Source organism: Lycorma delicatula, chromosome 5 (genome assembly GCF_047948215.1).
Source record: "Lycorma delicatula isolate Av1 chromosome 5, ASM4794821v1, whole genome shotgun sequence".
Classification (NCBI taxonomy): domain Eukaryota; kingdom Metazoa; phylum Arthropoda; class Insecta; order Hemiptera; family Fulgoridae; genus Lycorma; species Lycorma delicatula.
Window position 1 is genome coordinate 79,129,151 of NC_134459.1, and position 20,690 is coordinate 79,149,840.

The window sequence follows — 20,690 nt, forward strand, 5'->3', positions numbered from 1 at the left end:
TAAGAATACAATTTTTTATTGGTCTATGTTACTGGACAACGGACTAACGTCAATAGATGCTGTAATCACTGGAGAAGAGTATTTACTTAATGATGCTTTAAAACAACATTCTCTATTTATACATTTTATAATGTAGTAATGTGTAATTTTCGTTAAGAGATTTGAGTGATGAGACGAAATAGATTTTACTAATACAATCGTTTTGTTATTGACTTTAATTAACACGAAGCAGAATGTTTGAATTTATACTGGAATAACAATCTACTGCTAATCAGTACTTTCTTCATTTTACGGTACTTGTTAATTTTAGTTAAAATTCTTCATTTGTATAAGGATTTGAATTTAATAAGATTTAAATTATTGAAGTTATGCCCCAATAATTAATACAAATGTCAATAGAGTTTTATAATGTTTTTTTTTTTTTTTTTTAAGTTTTATTTAACTTTAAATAAACTGTCGGAAAATATTTTACAAGATAATATAATTATTAAAAATACCAATGGTCGCAGCATAATACGATATACTTTGTAATGATCTTTTTGTTAGACGGATTTAATTTTTAGGAGCAAATTACCATCTTTTTTATATAAAAAATTTATAAATGAAAATGTCGCTTAGTTGATGCAAATTATAATTTTTAATTTAAATATTGGTCTATGTAATTCGTATTATTGGCTCCATACAATTATCTGATAGCCCAATTGTTTTGTCCTATAAATTTTTCTGACTGAAAAGCTCCAATATATAATATGATAATACAAATGGAAATACTGTGATGATTCAGATGGGTTTATCAACGAAAAGGATAGCAGTGAAGTTAAAAGATTTTAAACAAGGGACGATGTATTCTCCGAATCACTGTGTATTCAGCATCATTTAGAAATTTATCATTTCAGTAGTCTTCCAGAATTATAACTCATCAGCCCAAAAATGAGTCGGAACAGTGTATTTTGTGAACGCGTTGCCAGTTATTGTGTATGATAGTCTTAATTTTTGGAAGGTAGAATCGCGGGGATTCCAGAAGCGTAACAAGCGATTGCAGAAGTGAAATCCACGTAACATATCTTTTATGACATTTTTCAGGTGAGGCTTACAAGAGAGCAATTCAGTCATTTATCAAGAAATGGCAATATATGCTCCGCGTAACACCTCAAATCAAACATCTACTATAATAAAGGACATTCCTATACCGGAAGGTTTTAAGGACGCTTGAATAAAAATAACATAAAGATGCAGGAGGTCATGTCGATGTGTGTTAAAAAGTCTACGAAAGCAGAGGCACTTTTTGTACGCCAATGCGTTAATTAGTAAACGTATAACTTCGATTTGTTACGAACGCTTGTACTGAGCGTGTACCCTTAACTTACGAACTAGAGATCAATTCATTCTTATTTTTATTTACCGGGAGAAGTGACGGCTTTCAGCATAGCTGAAAGTTATTTTTCTAAAATATAAATAAAACTACATCTATTTCTATTCTATTAAGATTAAAAAATAAACAATTTTACTCCAATAAACATATAAGGATAAATAATTTCCAGTGTGTTAATGGATTCAGAAAGTTTAGATTTTGTAATTTATAATAGTGGTATTTAAAAACTTGACAATATAACATTGTTTTGTATACCTGCTAAGAGGTATTACTATCGATAAAATGACGTAGCAAGCGTTTGTCAGGTTGCGTTTACAAATGGCTGACCGAAGTTTACTTTCTGTGTGTTTGTAAAGGTTATTTGATAAATTTACTCCTCTTCATTGATATTTTGTGTGTGATTTCGGAATTAATAACTTGTTAGATAGGCTTCCCACTTTAGGTGAATAATTAGAAAGTGATGTATTACTTTTAAAAAGGTTTACATCTTTGTTGTAATTTGTTATGCCTTTGTAAGATATTAGGTTATACCATGTTAATCTGTAAATATTATTGTAAGATATTATGTTAATTTCACGTGTAATAAAATATATTTATCTTATTTTTTAAAAGTTGTACATATTGTTTATTATTATTTATGATAATTTCATTTTTGTTTGAAGGGGGTGAAGTGTTTTCATCAAGATGGGAGTTCCAGCATTTTTTAGATGGCTTAGTAGAAAATATCCATCAGTTATCGTACATTGCATTGAAGAGAAGGTAAGTTTATAAATTTATTAGTAATTATTTATTATTATTAGTTATTATTAGTTTTTAAAATAATTATAGTTTATTGTTAGTATATTAATGGAATTGTACTGAAGAGAAGTATACTTGCACAAGTTTCTTAAGTAGTAATTACTTAAGAACTACAGTTACGTCATTAGTAATTACTAAATGAACTACATAAGTCACCTTTTAGGTACTTAATGTATTAGCCAGTTGACCAATAAATTATACACTTTTGGGTTATTGTTAATATCACCTGATACAACCATTATATTAATTACATTTATATTTATTTAATTTATAATTATAATTTAACCAAACTTAAACTGCGCTTGCTAACCATAACTAATTAACACAGTAATGTTTTGAGTATTTAAATAATGTCAGTAATTATTGCAGTTATTTATGCTTTGAGCACAGGTTAAGTTTGGTTAATTTATGTTTATAAGCAATAATGCTGATATTTTTGATATGTAAAATATGTTAATGATCCTGTAACTTTGAAGTATTTTCAAAGTTATGGGATCATTATAGTTATGGTTGGTGGGCAAATATGTAAGTACCACTTTTATTATTTACAGCTTGCCGTAAATTCATCTTTAAAAATTTGAGTGATGATCACAAAGTAGTTTATTTAGATATCTGTTTTGAAAGCCGTTGTTTGAACCTAATACTTTTTATTTGAGTTAAAACCTATCCTGTGTAACCCACTTTGGATTTTTTTCGTTCTTTTATAAGGTTAAGATTTATTTTTGGTAATTCTCAGCAGTTTCAACTTCAGTTTTGTATGTCTGTAATATACCTTAGTAGATTTGCTTAGGATCAGGAAAACATAAGATCTAAATATGGAAAAGTAGGTTTGGACAGCAGGCACTGCGTCTTATCAACCCGGCACCCAATTAGCAATCAGTTTTGTGAGTTATTGAGTCCTGTTCAGATGCTAATCCATTCTGTGAAGAGAGGTTAGGGTTAAAGATAAGATTAGATTTTTGTGGAGATAGGTATAAATTGCCAAAGTGTAGCAAAACCTAATACCATCTCATTGTACACTGGCTGAATTTATGTTTAAATGGAAATATCGTCATTACAGAAATTACGCCATATGTTCCTTGCTGTTAGTCATCGTGTGTATGATGGATAATTACCTATGAAGGTCGCCTTCAGTCATCTTCAACAGCTGACCTAGATTTGATTGTGACAACTAGAATTAGATATTAGTTTTGGTTTATTCCTCTCTTCTCAGTAACCTTTGCCCTAACCTCCCCGACAGGGAGTTTTATTCTTTAAGACTTTGGCAGTTGGCATCCCCATGGCCCTAGCCTCTGCAGCTTTTCTTCCCACTACACCCAGAGCTGCAGAACATTTTATACACATACACTACACCAAGAACACTACACAAATTACAACATATAACCTTTCACAGTTACGCAACAACATTTCTACAGTATTTGCTCTTTCACTTACACTTGGTGATATTGCGACATCTTACGAAACCCAACTGTAACCCATGGTGGAACTATTGCACCAATGGGTGAATGGTTCTACGTAGTGAGTCTCGAACGATGTCTTCTGGGCACATGGACAAACCCAGTTGTATTTAGCTTTAGCTACAGTATGCGTGCACTCTGATGGAGTGGTCTGTTATATTACCAGTATTCGTGAGACCAAAATTCAAAGCTACAAAAAAATTCTATGATGGTTGGTGATGAATCTGAAAAAACCACCAAAATTAGTCTTGTGAAGAGGCCTCGTTCAGTGTTGTCTGTTAAGGATAATAGTCTGGCAGAAAAGAGTGGATTAAATCCTAATACATTAAATATTAAATATAAAAACACCCGATTTGTTGTTCTCTGTAATAGTCAGGAAGGTGGCTCCCTCCATAAGGCTCTCCTTTCTCAATAATTAAGTTATAATCAGTTCAAGTGGTTCCCTGAAGAATATTAGGAAATTGCGAGATGGATCGATTCTAATTGAAAAATTTAATGACGAGCAGAGTCAGTCTATCTTACACCTTTGTAGAGTGGGTAATATAAATGTAAGTGCAGAATGCCACAAAACCCTAAATACAAGCTGAGGAGTATTTTTTTGCCGAGACCTTTTGGATATGGATGTCACTGAAATTGCTAGTGAGCTTTGTCCCCAAGATGTTGTAGAAGTAAAGCGTATAATGTGACGACGGAGTGGAATGGAAGAATGAATACCTTCTCTTCAACCTTCAGTACCACCGGAAAAAATAAAAGTTTGTTATCTTTAAGTTCGAGTATGGCCATTCATTCCGAACCCATGGCGATGCTTCAAAAGCCAAGGATATGGTCACACTACAACATCTTGCTTGAAAATGGAGATCTGTGCACAGGAAAGCCACAATGACTCATAACTGCCAAGAAGATGAAAAATATGTCAACTGCAGTGGTTCATATGTAGCTCGCTCCTGACATTCTCCCAACTTTTAAGGAAGAAAAGGCAATTCTTAGAATCTCTACCAAGCAGAAGCTATCTTTTTCAGCGGCACGTACCTTTTGCCACCGCTATATCAGAACAGGCTCCTATAAATTTAGGTAATCAGCAGTGGGGATCCTGCAATGAGCTAAAAAAAACTTGTTTAGATGTTATGTGATCAAGTTTCTTCACTTACAGCCACCATTTTAGAACACAAAAATGAGCAAAAAGTTGTTAGTTGGATTAAGTGAATCCAACAATGGGATCCTTCTGAAAGTTCCTGTGCCCAAAGTTTTACCTGTATGTGAGTAATCCATACAGTTGGCGGTAAGCCATCTAATAAGCTCTCTGTTAAGGGAACCCATGTAACCACCCCCTTTGGGATGTCATTGCGACTTCCCATTCTTCCAAATCTCTTCCTCCATCACCTCATATGCTGGAGGATATGCTTGAGGAACCACCCGACCCCAGGGCATCTGAGTTCTTTAAAATCAAAAATATGAAAAAAAAACCAGATCAACTTTTATATATTTTCCTACAACACTATCTATAACTATACTTGTGAACATTATCCAGTGGAACGTTAGTGGTTTTCAGTCCTGCATTGAAGATATTAGAGTATTGGCACGTGCACATGAACCAGTAATCATAAGCTAACAAGATGGAATAACACTCAAGAGGCTATTTCAGTGAGAGATACAACAGTCTAGTGGAGAGTAAAGAGAGTGGTAGAGTTGCTATTTTCATGAGGAATGAGGTGTTGGCTACAAGGATTCCACAAACCACCCTTATTCCTGCTGTTGCTGTGAGGTCTCTATCCCCTTCAAATTGCATATCTGCAGTTTGTATCTCACCGAATTCGGTTCAATGCTCTAGGAATTTCAATCTCTTCACACAAATCCCATCGCCGTCATTAATAGTAGAAGACTATATTTCCTGGAGCTGATCTTTCTGCTCCTCTTGAGGAAATATGATAAACAAAGTGAAACAAGAATTGGACCTTTGTCTACTGAGTGATGGGCCACACGCATTCATGTCCTTATCTGGTACATTGTCCAACATCAACCTCTCCATATGCTCACTGAGTTTACTCCCTTGTCTTAATTGGTCTGTTTGTGAAGCAGAAGCACTGTGAAGCAGTGATCACAGGCCAATTATTGCTTTTTGTGCTGACCACGAGGTGAAAGAATGGCCATGGAAATGGATTGTTGAAAAGGCGGATTGGAACAGCTACCATAAAGCCTTCTTACCACATTATAACAGTGCAGACGTCTGATACTTGAGAATGTTAATAGATATATTCCACAAACATCAGGAAACCCTAAACATACTTATGTTCCTTGGTAGAATGATGATTGCCAAAACGCTATCAGCAATTCATGGCAGGCATTACGCAAATTTAACCGCAGGCCTACAACTGAACATCTAAATTTATACCTTATGGCTAGAGTGGTATGTTGTCGAATATTCTTGGACAGTGAGAAGAAGTCATGGACGAAATACGTGAACACTACCTCACGCACTACTCCCATGTCTACTGTGTGGAAAAAGATCCATGCAATCTGTGGAGCATTGAAACAATCAATTCTCGGTCTTATTCATGAAGTCCTTTCCATCATCTTCTGCAGTGGAAACTACCTTAGCAAATTCGTTCCACTCGGTGTCTATTACTTCATCATATAGTAGTGAATTTCAGAGGTACTAGGCACAGATGGAAGTATTACCATTAAACATTGGTGAATTAAATGCTCCATTCACAGTCAGTGAGTTGTTACACGCACTTAAAAACTCAATTGATACCTCCCTGAGACCTGACAATATTCGTTTCGGTATGCTGTCACATCTTCCTAATTCAACGCTGCAACTTCTATTGAACATTTATAATGGTTTATTCTCCACACAAATCCTCCTACCTGTTTGGTCAGAAGCCATTTTTGTGCCAGTATTTGAACCTGGTAAAGACAAAGCAAACCCCTCAAGCTACCGCTCTATCTCCTTGACAAGCGTTTTATGCAAAGTAAATAGAGAGAATTGTGAATCACAGACTTAGGTGGTATTTGGAGAGACATGGTCTCTATCTGCAGAGCAGTTTAGTTTCCGACTGGGACGATCTTAAATTAACCATTTAGTGTCACTGGAGATAGTCATTCAAAACTCTTCTCTACTCCGCCAGCGCCTTGTTCACTTTCTTCTTCGATATCAGAAAGGCGTACGACTCAGCTTGGTGATGTGGCATTCTAAACACTCAAAGAATGGGGAGGGGGGGGAGTAAAGGGCAATGTGCTTGCTTTTATTAACAGTTTTTTAAATGACCGAACTTGTGACAAATTAATCATGAAGTGATGACTTTACCACTACATAAGTTTTTTTATAATAAAGTGACTGCTGGTCTCCTACTCCTCCATCTACTACTTATCTACCTTCCTTTCTAATAAGTCCCATTTGTTTCCTCTATACTTTCATTAATTTCTTAACTAAATATTGTGCAATATAATTATAATCTTTGTTGAAGTTATTCATAACAATTTATGAAGAGTATGTTATCTGCTATCAGATAAATCTAGTCTAGAAGGTTGGCGTGTTGTGGTGGTTTGGCCAAAATAGATTAATATTTTTAAAAGCTTATAGATGCGTAATGTTTCATGTAATATTGTATTAGTTTCTTTAATCCCATCTCAGTATCCAACTTACTCCTGTCTAATGTAGACTTGTTTTATTTTGTAGATAAATGTATTTAAGCATTTATTTTAGTTGTTTACTTGTAAAAAAATCTTTAATTTTCTAATATATTATTACTAATATTTCTACTCTTTTCTTTTTATTGTAGCCTAAGGATGTGGATGGAGAGCAAGTACCTGTGGATTCTTCAGAACCTAATCCTAACGGAGTTGAATTTGATAATTTATATCTTGATATGAATGGTATTATACATCCTTGCACTCATCCTGAAGATAAGTAAGTTCATTGTTGTTCTTTCATTCTATAAATTATACAGTTATTATGTAACTTATTCATTTTTTATATTGTATAAATTCTAGATAATATGTATTTTTAATAAAAGAAAAAAAGGTAAATACTGTAATTCTAAACTTAAATTTTAATAATATACTATAACAAAACAATTCATATTTTAGTTATTTATTGTAGTTAATTACCTTGGACTCACAGTAAAAGTGGTGTATGTTACAGACTATGGGATCATGGAAAATGTTTAGGTGTATTTTAGGACAGGTAATCTTAATGACATTCACATTTATTAAGAATTAAAAGCTTAAGATTGAGCATGAGTAGATGTATTTAATTGTAATAGTTGTGCAGTTATTTTTTAATTAGCCTATTTTGTTATATGTTACAGGCCTGCTCCACAGAATGAGGATGAGATGATGATTGCCATCTTTGAATGTATTGACCGTCTGTTTCGTATAGTCAGGCCCAGAAAGTTGCTGTACATGGCAATTGATGGTGTTGTAAGTTATTTAATTTTTATAATTAATCATGTTCTCATCTTTTTTGGCTGTTACAGTGCATAATAAAAGAAGTATTATGAGATACGTAGTTTATATTTTCTGTGTTTCAATAATGTGTTCAACTATATATAAATATTATCAATTACATTGTAGTCTATATAAAACACTTCTATGAGTTAATTTATTATATTCTTGTCAAAAATAGCCCTAAATGATCTTTTGTTATTTCCATTTGCTTGTTTTTATATATTTCTGGTTTTATAAAAGATTGTCTAGATATAAGGTTAGAATCTCTACTATCTGAGGTTTCTCAACTACTGTGTGTGGTCCTAATAAATCTCCAATTAACTCTGGTAGAAAATTCTACTGCAATAAAATTAGATCACTTTCAAATGCTTTGTTAGTCACTACAAAGTGGAGGCCATTAAAGTCACAATCTCATATAGTCTACACAGACTTCCAACTACAACATAAAATGTAGAAGTAATATTAAATTTCACACAGCTGTTAACTTACTGTATTTTGAAAAATTGTCTGTAAGAAAAGAAAGAAAAACTTGTTTTTGTTCATTTTTCATAATTCTATGTATATGTGTATAATTAGTAGTTGGGGTTTATGTTTTTTAATAATTTTATTTAGCGCTTTTTTGTTGTTTCCATAATTTTACCATTCAGTATACTAATCATCTACATATGGTACTGGTGTATGTTTTTTATATTTTAGAAACATTGTACTTAAATATAAATTTGAATGCTAATGAATGATATTGTACATGCTTGTAATGCGTGTATGTGCTGCTGCTATGCATTCCTACTTCCTTTTGCTGAAGCACATTTTTCGCTTATATCTGGAGAATGAAGATTTTTTTTTGTTGAAAAAATCACAAGAAGCAAAAAATGCTTCTTTTTTTATTATTTTATCAATTACCATCATTAAAATTTGAAAATGGTGTAATTTTTCAATTTTTTCCGACAGTGTAGCACCATTCACTTCCAGATAAGACAGTTTAAGGTAGCGTATGTTACTTCAAAACTGAAGACCTGTTACTACCCAAAAGTTGGTTATTGTAATTGGTTGGATTTATGAAGCTATAGTAGGGAACAAATAGAACAGTTAACTACATTACCACTCCTCTTATGTACATAGTTGGGTGAAAATAACCTCTGTTTTCAACTCAAAATGTAGGAAGAAAATGCCGTAAAAATACAAAATAAATAAATGTGATCAGCAACTACTTTTGAGTGATCTGGAATTGATTGACCTCTTTACATTACCTAAGAAAAATACATCAAGGTAAAAAAAGAATTATAAAAATATTGTCATAAATTTTTTTTTTTAATTCTCATATTTTATAATTTTCGTTATTTCAATGATTGTTTTTAGGCACCAAGAGCTAAAATGAACCAGCAACGATCAAGAAGATTTAGGGCTTCAAAGGAAACAGTTGAAAAAGTTCAAGAAGTATCCAGAATTAGACGTGAATTGATTGCAAAGGGATTACCAGTACCACCTGCTAAAGAAAGTGGCAGTCATTTTGACAGTAATTGCATCACTCCTGTAAGTTAAAAATGATATATTTAAGTGTGTTAGATGCGTGCACGTGTATACTTACACGTACTCATGCACATATATGAATGTAATTTAAAAAAATATATATTGCCTAATATTTCATTATTGATTTAATATAATTGATTAAACTTAATCAAAAAATGTGCAACAGTAAAAATAATCTTTACATGATTAGGCGGTGATGCGCATTACTCAACAAGACTGGATGTTGTTAACCACGGTTACATTATCATTACAAGTTGTAATTAAAGGTTTATGAAGGGTTAGAAAAAAAATATCATATTACTTTTATCATCCTTAATAATTAAAATTCATTAATAGCTTTGCAATGATTATTGTAAACCTACTTTATTATTGTTGATTTATTGTAAACTCTACAACATGTAATGATTAAACATTTTAAATTTGTGATATTGAGAAGGTGTCATAAGTCAGGATAATGAGTCCAAGTGTTTTTTGTTGCATTTGGTTATTTTTATTAAATTAATTTTTGAAAGCTTAATATCATTTATAATAGAAAGATCTGTGATAAGAAAATTGTTGTTAGTATAATTTTATTTTTAAAGATGATAATTACTAAAAACCTTCCTATTACTTGCAACAGCAAAAGTATTGTTATTATTTCAGATTCACCCAATCATTTTCAATAATTATAAATTATTTAAAATATTGGTTTTCAAAATAAAGCTACATTTTATTACATTATACAAAAATCTCATTTGCTTTATTGGTTGGGAATTTGTATAAACTAGTAAATCTGTCTACAATAAGTTTTAAGTTATGCAATTTCTAGTTTTCTCATGTTTTTTTGTCCAGATTGACAATTTTCTTTTCATGAACAATCAACTCTTCAGAGAGTATAATGCACTAATTGTGGTTGACTTGTAGATTCCTAAAGGGTGAATGTTTCTTACATTTAAAAACTGAATTACATTTGGTGGTATTTCTATTTTTTAACACATTTTCTGAAAAAAAAGTAGAAATTCTATTATGCTGAAAAAACCTTTAAACATTAAGGTAATACAATTTTTGGCCTAATGGAATATCTATCATTGGTGAGGGGGGCACCTGTGTGATCACTATGTGCAAATCTCTTTATTTCTTGGATGGATTTTTTGTATTTACATGTTTATATTTATTAAATACTGTATCTAAGAAATTTTGATATAATATAAAATATAAGGTAGTTTCTGAATGACTAATGCTAAAACACTTTGTATTTCTATACGGTTTACTTGAAAATATGTTGTGTAATTTTTTAAAAGTTTATTTAAAAGTTACAAATTATTTTTTTTTTAATTTTGTAAATAGGTGACCAGTTAAAGTAAACTGTTAATGATTTCAATCCATTTCATATCATAATAAAATATGAGCAGGATTGGTGTAATTAAGTGTCTTAAGTTACTGGAGAAAATAAATATATTAATAAAATTAAGTCCTTAATATAGATTATGCTTATTGGGTTGCTGTAATTTGTAGTTTCATCTTTTATCCATATATTAATCTCTTACATTTTGACTTACTCTAGTGCTCCTACTTGTTAGTTCCCTAAGTCATCATATAAGAGTATGTGCAGTCATTATTTTATAATATAAATAATTATAAAATAATATTCATATTAAACCTAATTAGTTTTGCATGTTCACACACACGCATATTGATTGCTTAAAAATTTCATAGTTCTTTCCTATTTAACTTAATTTATTCTTGCTCTATTTTAATTTTTTCCTTTCCTATTAAATATCAGAAACAATGGCAGAAAAAAAAGCTGAGACTTTTCTTTGTAATTTTTACCATCAGATCTCTACAGGGTTGTCTTAAATCAGATTTGAACCGACGTGTACATGGTTATGGATCTGACACGTTCTCACTTACACCACATCCCTACTTGAGCGATGTGAAACAAAATTAATATATAGACTAATATAAAATGCTGATATGGACGCCACAAAAAAATGTGATGCAATGTGGTGTGTCCACCACATCGAAATTGTGTAATTGTCCACTTTGTTAAAGAATTGGAGGATCTTATCTCACTTTCACTCTAAATAAGTTTAAATGAAGTGCAGGAAAATATGTGTACATACAATTTAGTAGGTGTACAAGGAAATCATGTGGTGTCCACATCAAATATGACAAAATTGGTGACTGGTGTCCTTTAAAAAAAAACAGACTTAATTATCATTATTTAATACTGTTTACTGTGTAATTATATAAATAATTGCAGTTCTGTTGCTTATGAATGAATTTAAATGAGTAATAGTAATGTAAAAAAATCAGTACATTAAATTGAATTCTGTATTTGTTTTTACTGTACTTGATTATTTATTTTGGCACTATTGTTTATCAGATTTAAATTTTCTCACAAATTGTTTTCAGGGTACTCCATTTATGGCACGGTTATCTGAATGTCTTCATTATTATGTTCATGATCGTTTAAACACTGATCCAGGATGGAAAAAAATTAAAGTTATATTGTCTGATGCTAATGTTCCTGGAGAAGGTGAACATAAAATTATGGATTATGTACGAAGACAAAGAGGTTTGTTGTATTTATAATCACATTAAAAATCACTTATTAATTTAAGTTAATTGATACAGTTTATTTTTACAAATCTTGTTGTTAAAGAGTTATATTTTTTAAGCTTACATCCCATCTTTTAATTATAATTTACAAATTATGTAAATAATGGGAGATGTTTAACATTGATTATGATGTTTAATATTAGTATATTCAATACTAAGATTAGTAATTTCATTGACATGATATTTGGAAACTTGCCTTGATTCTTGTGGAATATCATGATATTCCATTTTGGAGAGAAATCTCCAAAAAACAAACCTCAAAATGTACAGTTTCCTAAGTGCCGATATATTTTTATAGAAATTGATCTCTTCAAGACTGAAAACTTCACAATACAGAAACGCAAAGGAAACATAGATTTTACTTGTAATTTTATGTATTAATTGCCCCATAAGACAGAAAGGAAATTAAAAAAAAAGATTGTTAATTCCCATGTTCTGCAAATTATAAATTTTCATGTGCGTGTGTGTGTGTTATATTTTTAAAACGTTTATATTTTGTTGTTTTATCTCTTGTTGGAATTACAATTTTTAATTTTTAATTTAAATAAAAGGTTTTAAATTTTTGTATGTTTTAAAGTGTAGTAAGTTAAATTTAATCTAAAAATTAAAATAAAAAATTAATCAGTTAAAAAATATTTTTATCATAAAATTATAATAGAAAGGGCGATATGTTGTCATGGATTACAAGTTTTTGATGGTTTTGTAATATACATATATATATGCAGCTGATGATGCAAATAAAATTCACAAAAGTGCTTCTTTTATGTTATGTTCTGTTATGTAAAAAAAAAATACTTCTGCTCAAAATACACTAATGAAATTTTGTATGCTAATTGCCAGTTATTTGAAGTGTATTTTGAGAAAATTTCAGATTTTCTGGTTCAGTTTTTTTTGAGATGTGCAAATTTGAAGAAAATCAGTTATTTTGGCCAAATATCAATATTTTGAAGGCTTGTAAAACCTAAAGGATGAATGTGAAAGGTCTGAAATTACTTCAAATCTAGACTATTGCAACTTTGTGAGAAAAAAATACTCAAGTTGGGCTTTCATACTTTTTATGAAAAAGTAAGTCGTTAATTTATTCTAATTGAAACATAATTTTCTGATTAAGTTTTAGGTTATTTCCTAAAACCTATAAAATTTTTGGTTATAACATGAATTGTAAATTGTTTCATTTAGAATAAGATGGTTTTTATTTCAAATTGATATCTTAATAAATAAAAAATTTATTTATTTTATCGCTAACCCCTGAAAACTCTAAAAATGGCTGATCTTAAACAAAATGGCTACGAGCAGCCCGGGTATATTAATGATAAAATTATAAAAAAATTGTTTTATGCTCTCAGATATACATATAAATAGAAAATGTACAAATAAAAATAAAATAAAAAAACCCATTGGTTTATTTGATATGGACTGACCGACCCTATGTTATATTACTCATTTATTATCATTCATTATAAGCAATCTATGCTTTTATACGAGAAATAATATTATACATTATTTTAGTTGATATTATGAATTTGTAATGCATTCAGAATTGTACACCTATCCATCTTCCTTAAAAATGTTTTTTTTAAAATACATGAAAAAAAATAACAATTATATCATACAAAAATATACAAATTTTTATAGAGTCTAGTAGATTATTACAACTTTGTGGGAAAAAAATATTGAAGTTGTGCTTTCATTCTTACTATGAAAAAAAATTCCTAAAGTCATTAATTTATCTTCTAATTAAGCTTTAGGTTATTTTAAAAATCTATCAAATTTTTGGTCAAAACATGAATTGTTGGTGGTTTCATTTAGAATAAGATAGTTCTTGTTTCAAGTTAATATCTGAATAAATAAAAAAGTTATTTAATAATTTATCGCTAATCCTAGAAAATGCCAAAAATGGCAGATCCTCTTAAAGAAAATGGCTGGCAGCCCTGGTGTTAATGATAAAATTGTGAAAAAAATAGTGTTGTGCTCTCAGATATGTACGTAAACAGAAAATATTCAATAAAAATAAAATAAAATATGTCAGCAACAAATTATTTTGTTATTGGTTGATTTCATTTGGCTTGACCCTGTAATATCTTTTGAACCTCTGGATAGAGTGATTACTAACTTTATTTTGGTGAAGAGGAAGAATACCAGTTACATGCGCCCCGTAAAAGACAGTGTCAAACTCACCACAGGTTCGACAAGTTGTTAATTAAAGTGTGTATGCCTTACCAACTAAACCTAAACCCCCTCACCAACTCCCCCCAGTTCAGAGTCCCCGTGCATCATCACCATTGCCGATCCACGCAAGTGTGGACCAGTGGCAAGTAGACAGCTCAGTAGGAAGCTGTCCTTCACCCTTTCATCCTCCAGTCATGCTCTTCTGCTTCTCTCAGAGGATTTTTCCCTGAAACTATCATTCTACTGGCTGCACTGTAGAAATCCTACTGAGTACCCAGCTCAGTCAGCCAGTATTCCAGTTCTCTCTTCTATTTCCTTTGTACTGAGAATATTTGCTACCATACTTGATACCAGTTCCCATTGTCTAGTTTCTTTCAACATAAATTCTATCACATTTTCCAGTGTCAAGCTGGCTAGTTCTGGTGAGACCCTAAAAGTATTTTGCTCCACAGTCAGGTGAGTGAGGATATTCTTTTGAACCTGTTCAAGTATTCCCCAAATCCCCCGTGGTCCGAGAAGAACTGTGTGAGAAAGTATGACACCCTCTCCAGACTCAGGGTTCAAGTTGGGGAATCAGATGCCTGATCCACGCTCCTTTAGTTGAGGATTTCCAGTATGCCTACCATTCTTCCAGCATTATTTGGTTTGCCTGTTTCTTGGGAACCCCGTCATGAATTCTGCAAATCAAATTAATTCTGTGGCTGATTGGTGGCACACCAGCTATTACTCCGACTGCTGTTCCGGATACTGTTCAGTATGCCATAGCTTACGCAATCCCCAGTCTACGCTAGAATGACTGTAAAAGCTCCTCTTAATTTCTCATACTGACCTCCAGGTCAGGGCCGCATATAATAGTACAGATGTTGCTACTGATAAAATAAGCTTCCTTACATCAGCTTTGGGTCCAGACATGGTCAGAATCAGTTTCCTTAGAGCAGTCATGGTCTACTCAGCTTTTGTAACAGGAGGCTGTTACAAAAGCTGAGTAACAGGTAGTAAATTTCTTGGATCTCTCCAGGTATACCCCTAAGTACTTAACTACCCTACCCTCCTTTATTATTTGTACGTCTACTACAACATCTCGATTCCCCTCCCACCTCGTAGCGTGTCTAGTCGCTACACCACCCCCTCCGTTTCTTGCCAGTAGTGGCAAAACTACTACAACAGCCACATCCTTCAATTTCCTTCATCAGCAACGCCATCGTCTTATTGGGAGCCAGCTCCATCCCCCTTTCTCTTAGCCAGCCACTGACTCCTTACAGCTTCGTTGGCCAAATCTTCAACTCGGTCCTCTGTATTTGCAGCCACCAACAGGATCAAGTCGTCCTATTTGTCTGCTTCCTAGACAAGTAGGGGAGCCATCTACCTAGGTTCTTAGTTGCTATCTGGAAGCCTCTTCCCCAGGGGTCGAAGTCAAAGTCAGAAATTAATTTATTCCAAGCATATGATTTTGCTTTTTTAATTGCAGTGCTTAGTTTATTCAGAGTGGTTTTATATTCGCCTTAGCCAAGTCAATGTCATCTGATCTACTCCTTATCCGCTGTAGTACTCTTCTAGTCCTATATGTTGCTCTTCTCCGCCCAGCAATTTCATCGGACCACCAGTAAACTTTATTCCTGTTAGACCTTATCACATTGGAATACTTTAGCTTACTCAGTCTTGGAGATTCATGCAACCTATTCAGTTCTGCATCCGCAGTGATGACCTGGAGGATCCATTGAGTTTGTCTCTCACTGGGTTTCCATCTTGTACAAGCTACCACACTTCTAGGTTCATGATGTCTTGTCTGGAATAGAACAGCCTTGTGAATGCTGCAATGGTCTTCTTCAAGCACCCTACAGTCCTCTACCCAGTTCTGTATTTTTGCTGAGACTGTGACTACATCTAGGACAGATCCATATATTCTCCTTGTAAAGGTGGGTACTGCCAGCTCGCCAATGACCACAGGTCCCATGGTAGCTAACATTGTTGCGAACTGAAACCCCCTGCTTGTGTCCCGGAGTCCACCTAGTTCTAGGCTTTTGGAATTAAAATCCCGGCCATGATAACCGGTTTTTTCTGCCTCATGACACATACCTCCCAGTCATCAAGGAATTTATTGAAAACTGATTGTTCCCAGTTTGGGGAGGCATATCCACCCACCACAACAGAGTGAGTGAGTTCAACCACAACAAAGTTGTCACAAGAGGTGACTTGCTCCACAGCAAACCGCTCCGAAACATTCATATTTGCCACATCTGAGTCCTTATCTGACCACACGGGTCAGTGGACACCCAGGTCTAATTCGGCTCTGTGATAATGAGGAAATCCCAGTTGCACTTGTTAGCTCTCTGTCGCACAAGTTGTTGCATACACCGGCTTCTGTTTACATTCAGTAGGATGATCTTCATACTTGAAATTTCAGACTCTGGCCCCTATCCGATGCCCGACAGTTCCACAAGCCACACACTTCTGGGGAGCCTTACATTCTGCCTTCCTATGCCCGGACCCACCACAGTTGTAACAGCAGTTCGGGCGATCCGGGCCTGTACACCATGACAATGTATGGCCAGGCTCCTAGCACTGAGTGATTACTAATTGCTTTGAAAAAAAAGCATCATATGATATAATGCCTTTCTTTCTCTGTATGAATAAAGTGAAAGTATTTGAGTAAAATGTATACCAGAATAAAGTGCTGCAGTCTGGATTAAATATAACCAATTAATTTTAAGTACCAGGTTTTTGTTTTGGTGGTATAGTGTAGAAAAAACTGCTTGAATATTATTAGTGGGTATATGATTTGCATAGCCTTTTTCTATAAATTTTAATCTTGTATATATGCTTAAAAAAATGGCATTATATATTTAAAAATAACTTGAATTTTATAATTAAAAATAATCACTATTGTTAGTGATTTTAATAAAAATGCAATTACTAAGTGAAGTCATGATTATATAGTAGAATTTGCAAGTTTTTATTGAAAATGAATACAATTTCATATTATTTGTTTGATTGTTATTTGTTACTACTATTAAGTTTTGGATTCATTATGTAAATCATGTTTAGTTTTTGTTTTGTATTCTCTTTTACTGCATTGTTTTATATTACATTAATTTTTTCAGCCCAACCTGATCATGATCCAAACACACAACATTGCTTGTGTGGAGCAGATGCTGATCTCATAATGCTTGGTCTTGCTACTCATGAGCCTAATTTTACTATAATTCGAGAAGAATTTAAACCTAACAAGCCAAGGCCATGTGACATATGCGGTCAGTTAGGTAAGTGTATTTTACGTCAATTAAACATATTTATTACAAAAATTATTATTTAATGGAATTTCCTCAGTTTCAATCTTCTCTTAAGATTATGAATATTGTTGTATCACTAATTAGCACTTCTTTGCAGGACATGAGATGAAAGAGTGTGTAGGCTTGGCAGCTGATGGAAGTGCAGATAATCCTGAAACAGTAGCATTTGGTGCTGAACAAGAATTCATATTTGTGAGGTTGAATGTATTGCGTGAATATTTAGAACGTGAATTAGAGATGCCTGGATTGCCATTTAAATATGAATTTGAACGTGCACTTGATGACTGGGTTTTTATGTGTTTCTTTGTTGGAAATGATTTTCTTCCTCATCTACCATCGCTTGAAATTAGAGAAGGAGCCATTGATCGTTTGGTTGGTCTGTACAAGAAAGCTGTATATAAAACTCGGGTGAGATAAATTTAAATTATGCCTAAACTATTTGTAACTTATCATAGGTAAAATATTTAACATATAATACACTCTTATTTTAATTTTTCAGTTCTTTAATTATAATAAAATGTCAAAACTTACATTTGCATTTTATATATAAAGGAAAACTTTTAGTTAGTGGTTTCCCAAACATTTAATTTCACTAAATAGAGGTTAATTATAACGATTTAGGCCTAGAAAGAAGGATGAAGAAAAGAAGACCCAGCCCTGTTGAATAGGGATGTCAGTAACCAAAACTTTGTTCAGATATTATAGCATATATATAATCCTAAATTATAGATTTGGTAGTAGACAAACTATTATTTATACTAGAACCCTGCTAATTTATATGTAGAAAATTTGCACTGTCAAAGTATGCAAAGTCTTTTTTTCTATAAATATTTAAAAACAACTAAATATATAAATATTTTGACTACATTAATAAGATAAAAAGGTGTTTTTTTTTTTTAAATAAAAAAGCCTGCAATTTTTGATGGCATATGCTTGTTAATTTATTATATGTTCATATTTTAATGTGCCCACATTTATTACAAATTCTTAAAATTTGGACAAATGACTACTCAGTTCTAGTCTTTTTGGATTAGTTTTCTCTGTATACTGGTAATGAGTTTATACTTCATTTTTCAGCGGTTGGACTGCCATATTTTATTAAGGTAGTGGCTAGTACATCCTCACCTGGTGCTTTACATCTTTTTAATCATATTATTTTTTTAAATTTAAGGAAGGTTCTTCCTTTAAAAGTTTGGTTCATTTAATTAGTGTTTCATCTGTAGCAGTTTTTCTTCTTCTTGTGGTATTCGGGAAATCCTTGAAGTAATCTTTATATTTTGATACATTCTTATTTCTCTTCAAAAGATCAGAAATATCTGTCTTAGTATGCTGTAAAAATACCTGTGTGTATGTATCTTTTTGTAATGATTCCTTTCTTTAATGACCTTTTTAAAAATCTTCACCTTTAAGTGGCGATGAAGAGAAGTGAAATTAGACCTTCAGCAAAGTTTCTACTGAAAACCCCCTTAGGAAGTGAATTAGAATTCTGTGAATGCAGTGATTTTTTTTTTTGTTTCCCTTAGTGCTGTTAAATAAGTTGGAGCTACACAACCTGAAATTGATCCTTCAGGTTGGAGGTTGAGTAAGGTTTAAACAGCCAGGCTTCCTCTGTAAAAATTCTTCTTTTATGAAACATTTTATTGCAGCTTCTATATTAAGTAGTATTATAATAATTAATTTTTAACTCAAGTTCTGTATACTTTCAAATCTTATGGCATAAGAATAACTGTAATTACAAATCCACAATATTTTACATCTTTAATAAATCCTTTTATTACTCGTATACATAGACTTTTTATTGAGTTAATCTGTATCGGTTTTCTTAATTTATTTGTTACAGATTTTCTTATTATATTATTGTTATTAGTATTCTTTATTTTGTTGGTTACATTGATGAACATCTTAATTTTTCTTTATTTTGCACGATATTAATCTCTTGTCATTTGTTGATTTTTAGTCTTTTTCATTTATGAGGTCTATTAAGAAAATAACTGACTTTATTTTTTTAATCTTTATTATTAATTTTAAAGATTATTGGTCCTTGTTCCCTCCAAAGATACTCCCCTCTCCTGTTCATACATTTTTCCCAGCGGTGTTTTCACTTTGAGAAGCAGTCCTGGGTAGCTCCATTTGAAATGGCCTTTAAGGTCAGTGATGAATTTGCATCAATACTCTCAAAATGGCGTCCTTTCATCACTGATTTTAATTTCGGAAATACGAAAAAATTGCAATGAGCTATGGCTGGTGAGTAAGATGGCCGAGGGAGGACAGTCACAAAACTGAAAAATTGATAAAGCTGAGTGTGCAGGCCATTGTCATGATAACTGAACCATGAATTGTTTCACCACAACTTTGGTCTCTTGTGGATTTTTTTCACGTAACTGTTGTAAAACGCCTTGATATTATGCGCAGTTCACTGTTTCATGTTGAGGCAAGAATTCAAAATGCACAATTCTGTTAAAATCGAAAAATCAGCAAGCATCACTTTGACACTGGATAGAGACTGACATGCTTTCTTGTGGTGTGGAGATCCTTTGCCAATCATTGTAATGATTGAACTTTTGTCTCAACATCGTAGCTGTAAACCCAGCTTTCATCTGCCATTATGATTCTTTGCATGAATGGTTTCATCATCATTGGCTTGTTAAAGAAGTTGCTGACAAATGTCCAGTCGATGTTCTTTCTGCTGTTCAGTTGTCAAATGAGGAACACACTTTGCTGCAACTCTATGTATGTTCAGTTTTTCAGTCAAAATGTTGTGGTATGATCCAGTGATTTGTACAAATCAAAGGACGGCCTTTGATTTAAGTCAAAGGCCTTCCTGGTTAAGGGTCATCTTCAATTGACTGATGACCACGTTTAAATCATGAAAACTATTTGTTACATTGCGTGCAACCCAGAGCATCATTTCTGTAAGTTTTTCAAAAGTTAAAACGTTTTTGTAAAAGATTTTCCCAGTTTCATGCAAAATTTTTATTATCATTCTCAAAAATCGCACATTACAAAAATCGCAACTAACCCTTAAACCCT

General features: G+C 32.5%; 1 protein-coding gene across 2 annotated transcripts in view; it reads left to right on the forward strand.

Moving 5' to 3' along the window:
* The first annotated feature begins 1,678 nt into the window (after nucleotides 1-1,678).
* The window catches only part of Rat1 (5'-3' exoribonuclease 2 Rat1), a 118,353-nt gene continuing 99,341 nt past the window's right edge, over nucleotides 1,679-20,690 (forward strand). For both annotated transcript variants that reach the window (XM_075366434.1, XM_075366435.1), the window contains exons 1-8: nucleotides 1,679-1,814; nucleotides 2,035-2,131; nucleotides 7,407-7,534; nucleotides 7,935-8,046; nucleotides 9,430-9,603; nucleotides 11,995-12,157; nucleotides 17,472-17,630; nucleotides 17,758-18,068. In XM_075366434.1, coding sequence (XP_075222549.1) covers nucleotides 2,057-2,131; nucleotides 7,407-7,534; nucleotides 7,935-8,046; nucleotides 9,430-9,603; nucleotides 11,995-12,157; nucleotides 17,472-17,630; nucleotides 17,758-18,068 — 1,122 coding nt within the window. In that variant the 5' untranslated portion in view covers nucleotides 1,679-1,814; nucleotides 2,035-2,056. The remainder of the gene's footprint in view (nucleotides 1,815-2,034; nucleotides 2,132-7,406; nucleotides 7,535-7,934; nucleotides 8,047-9,429; nucleotides 9,604-11,994; nucleotides 12,158-17,471; nucleotides 17,631-17,757; nucleotides 18,069-20,690) is intronic.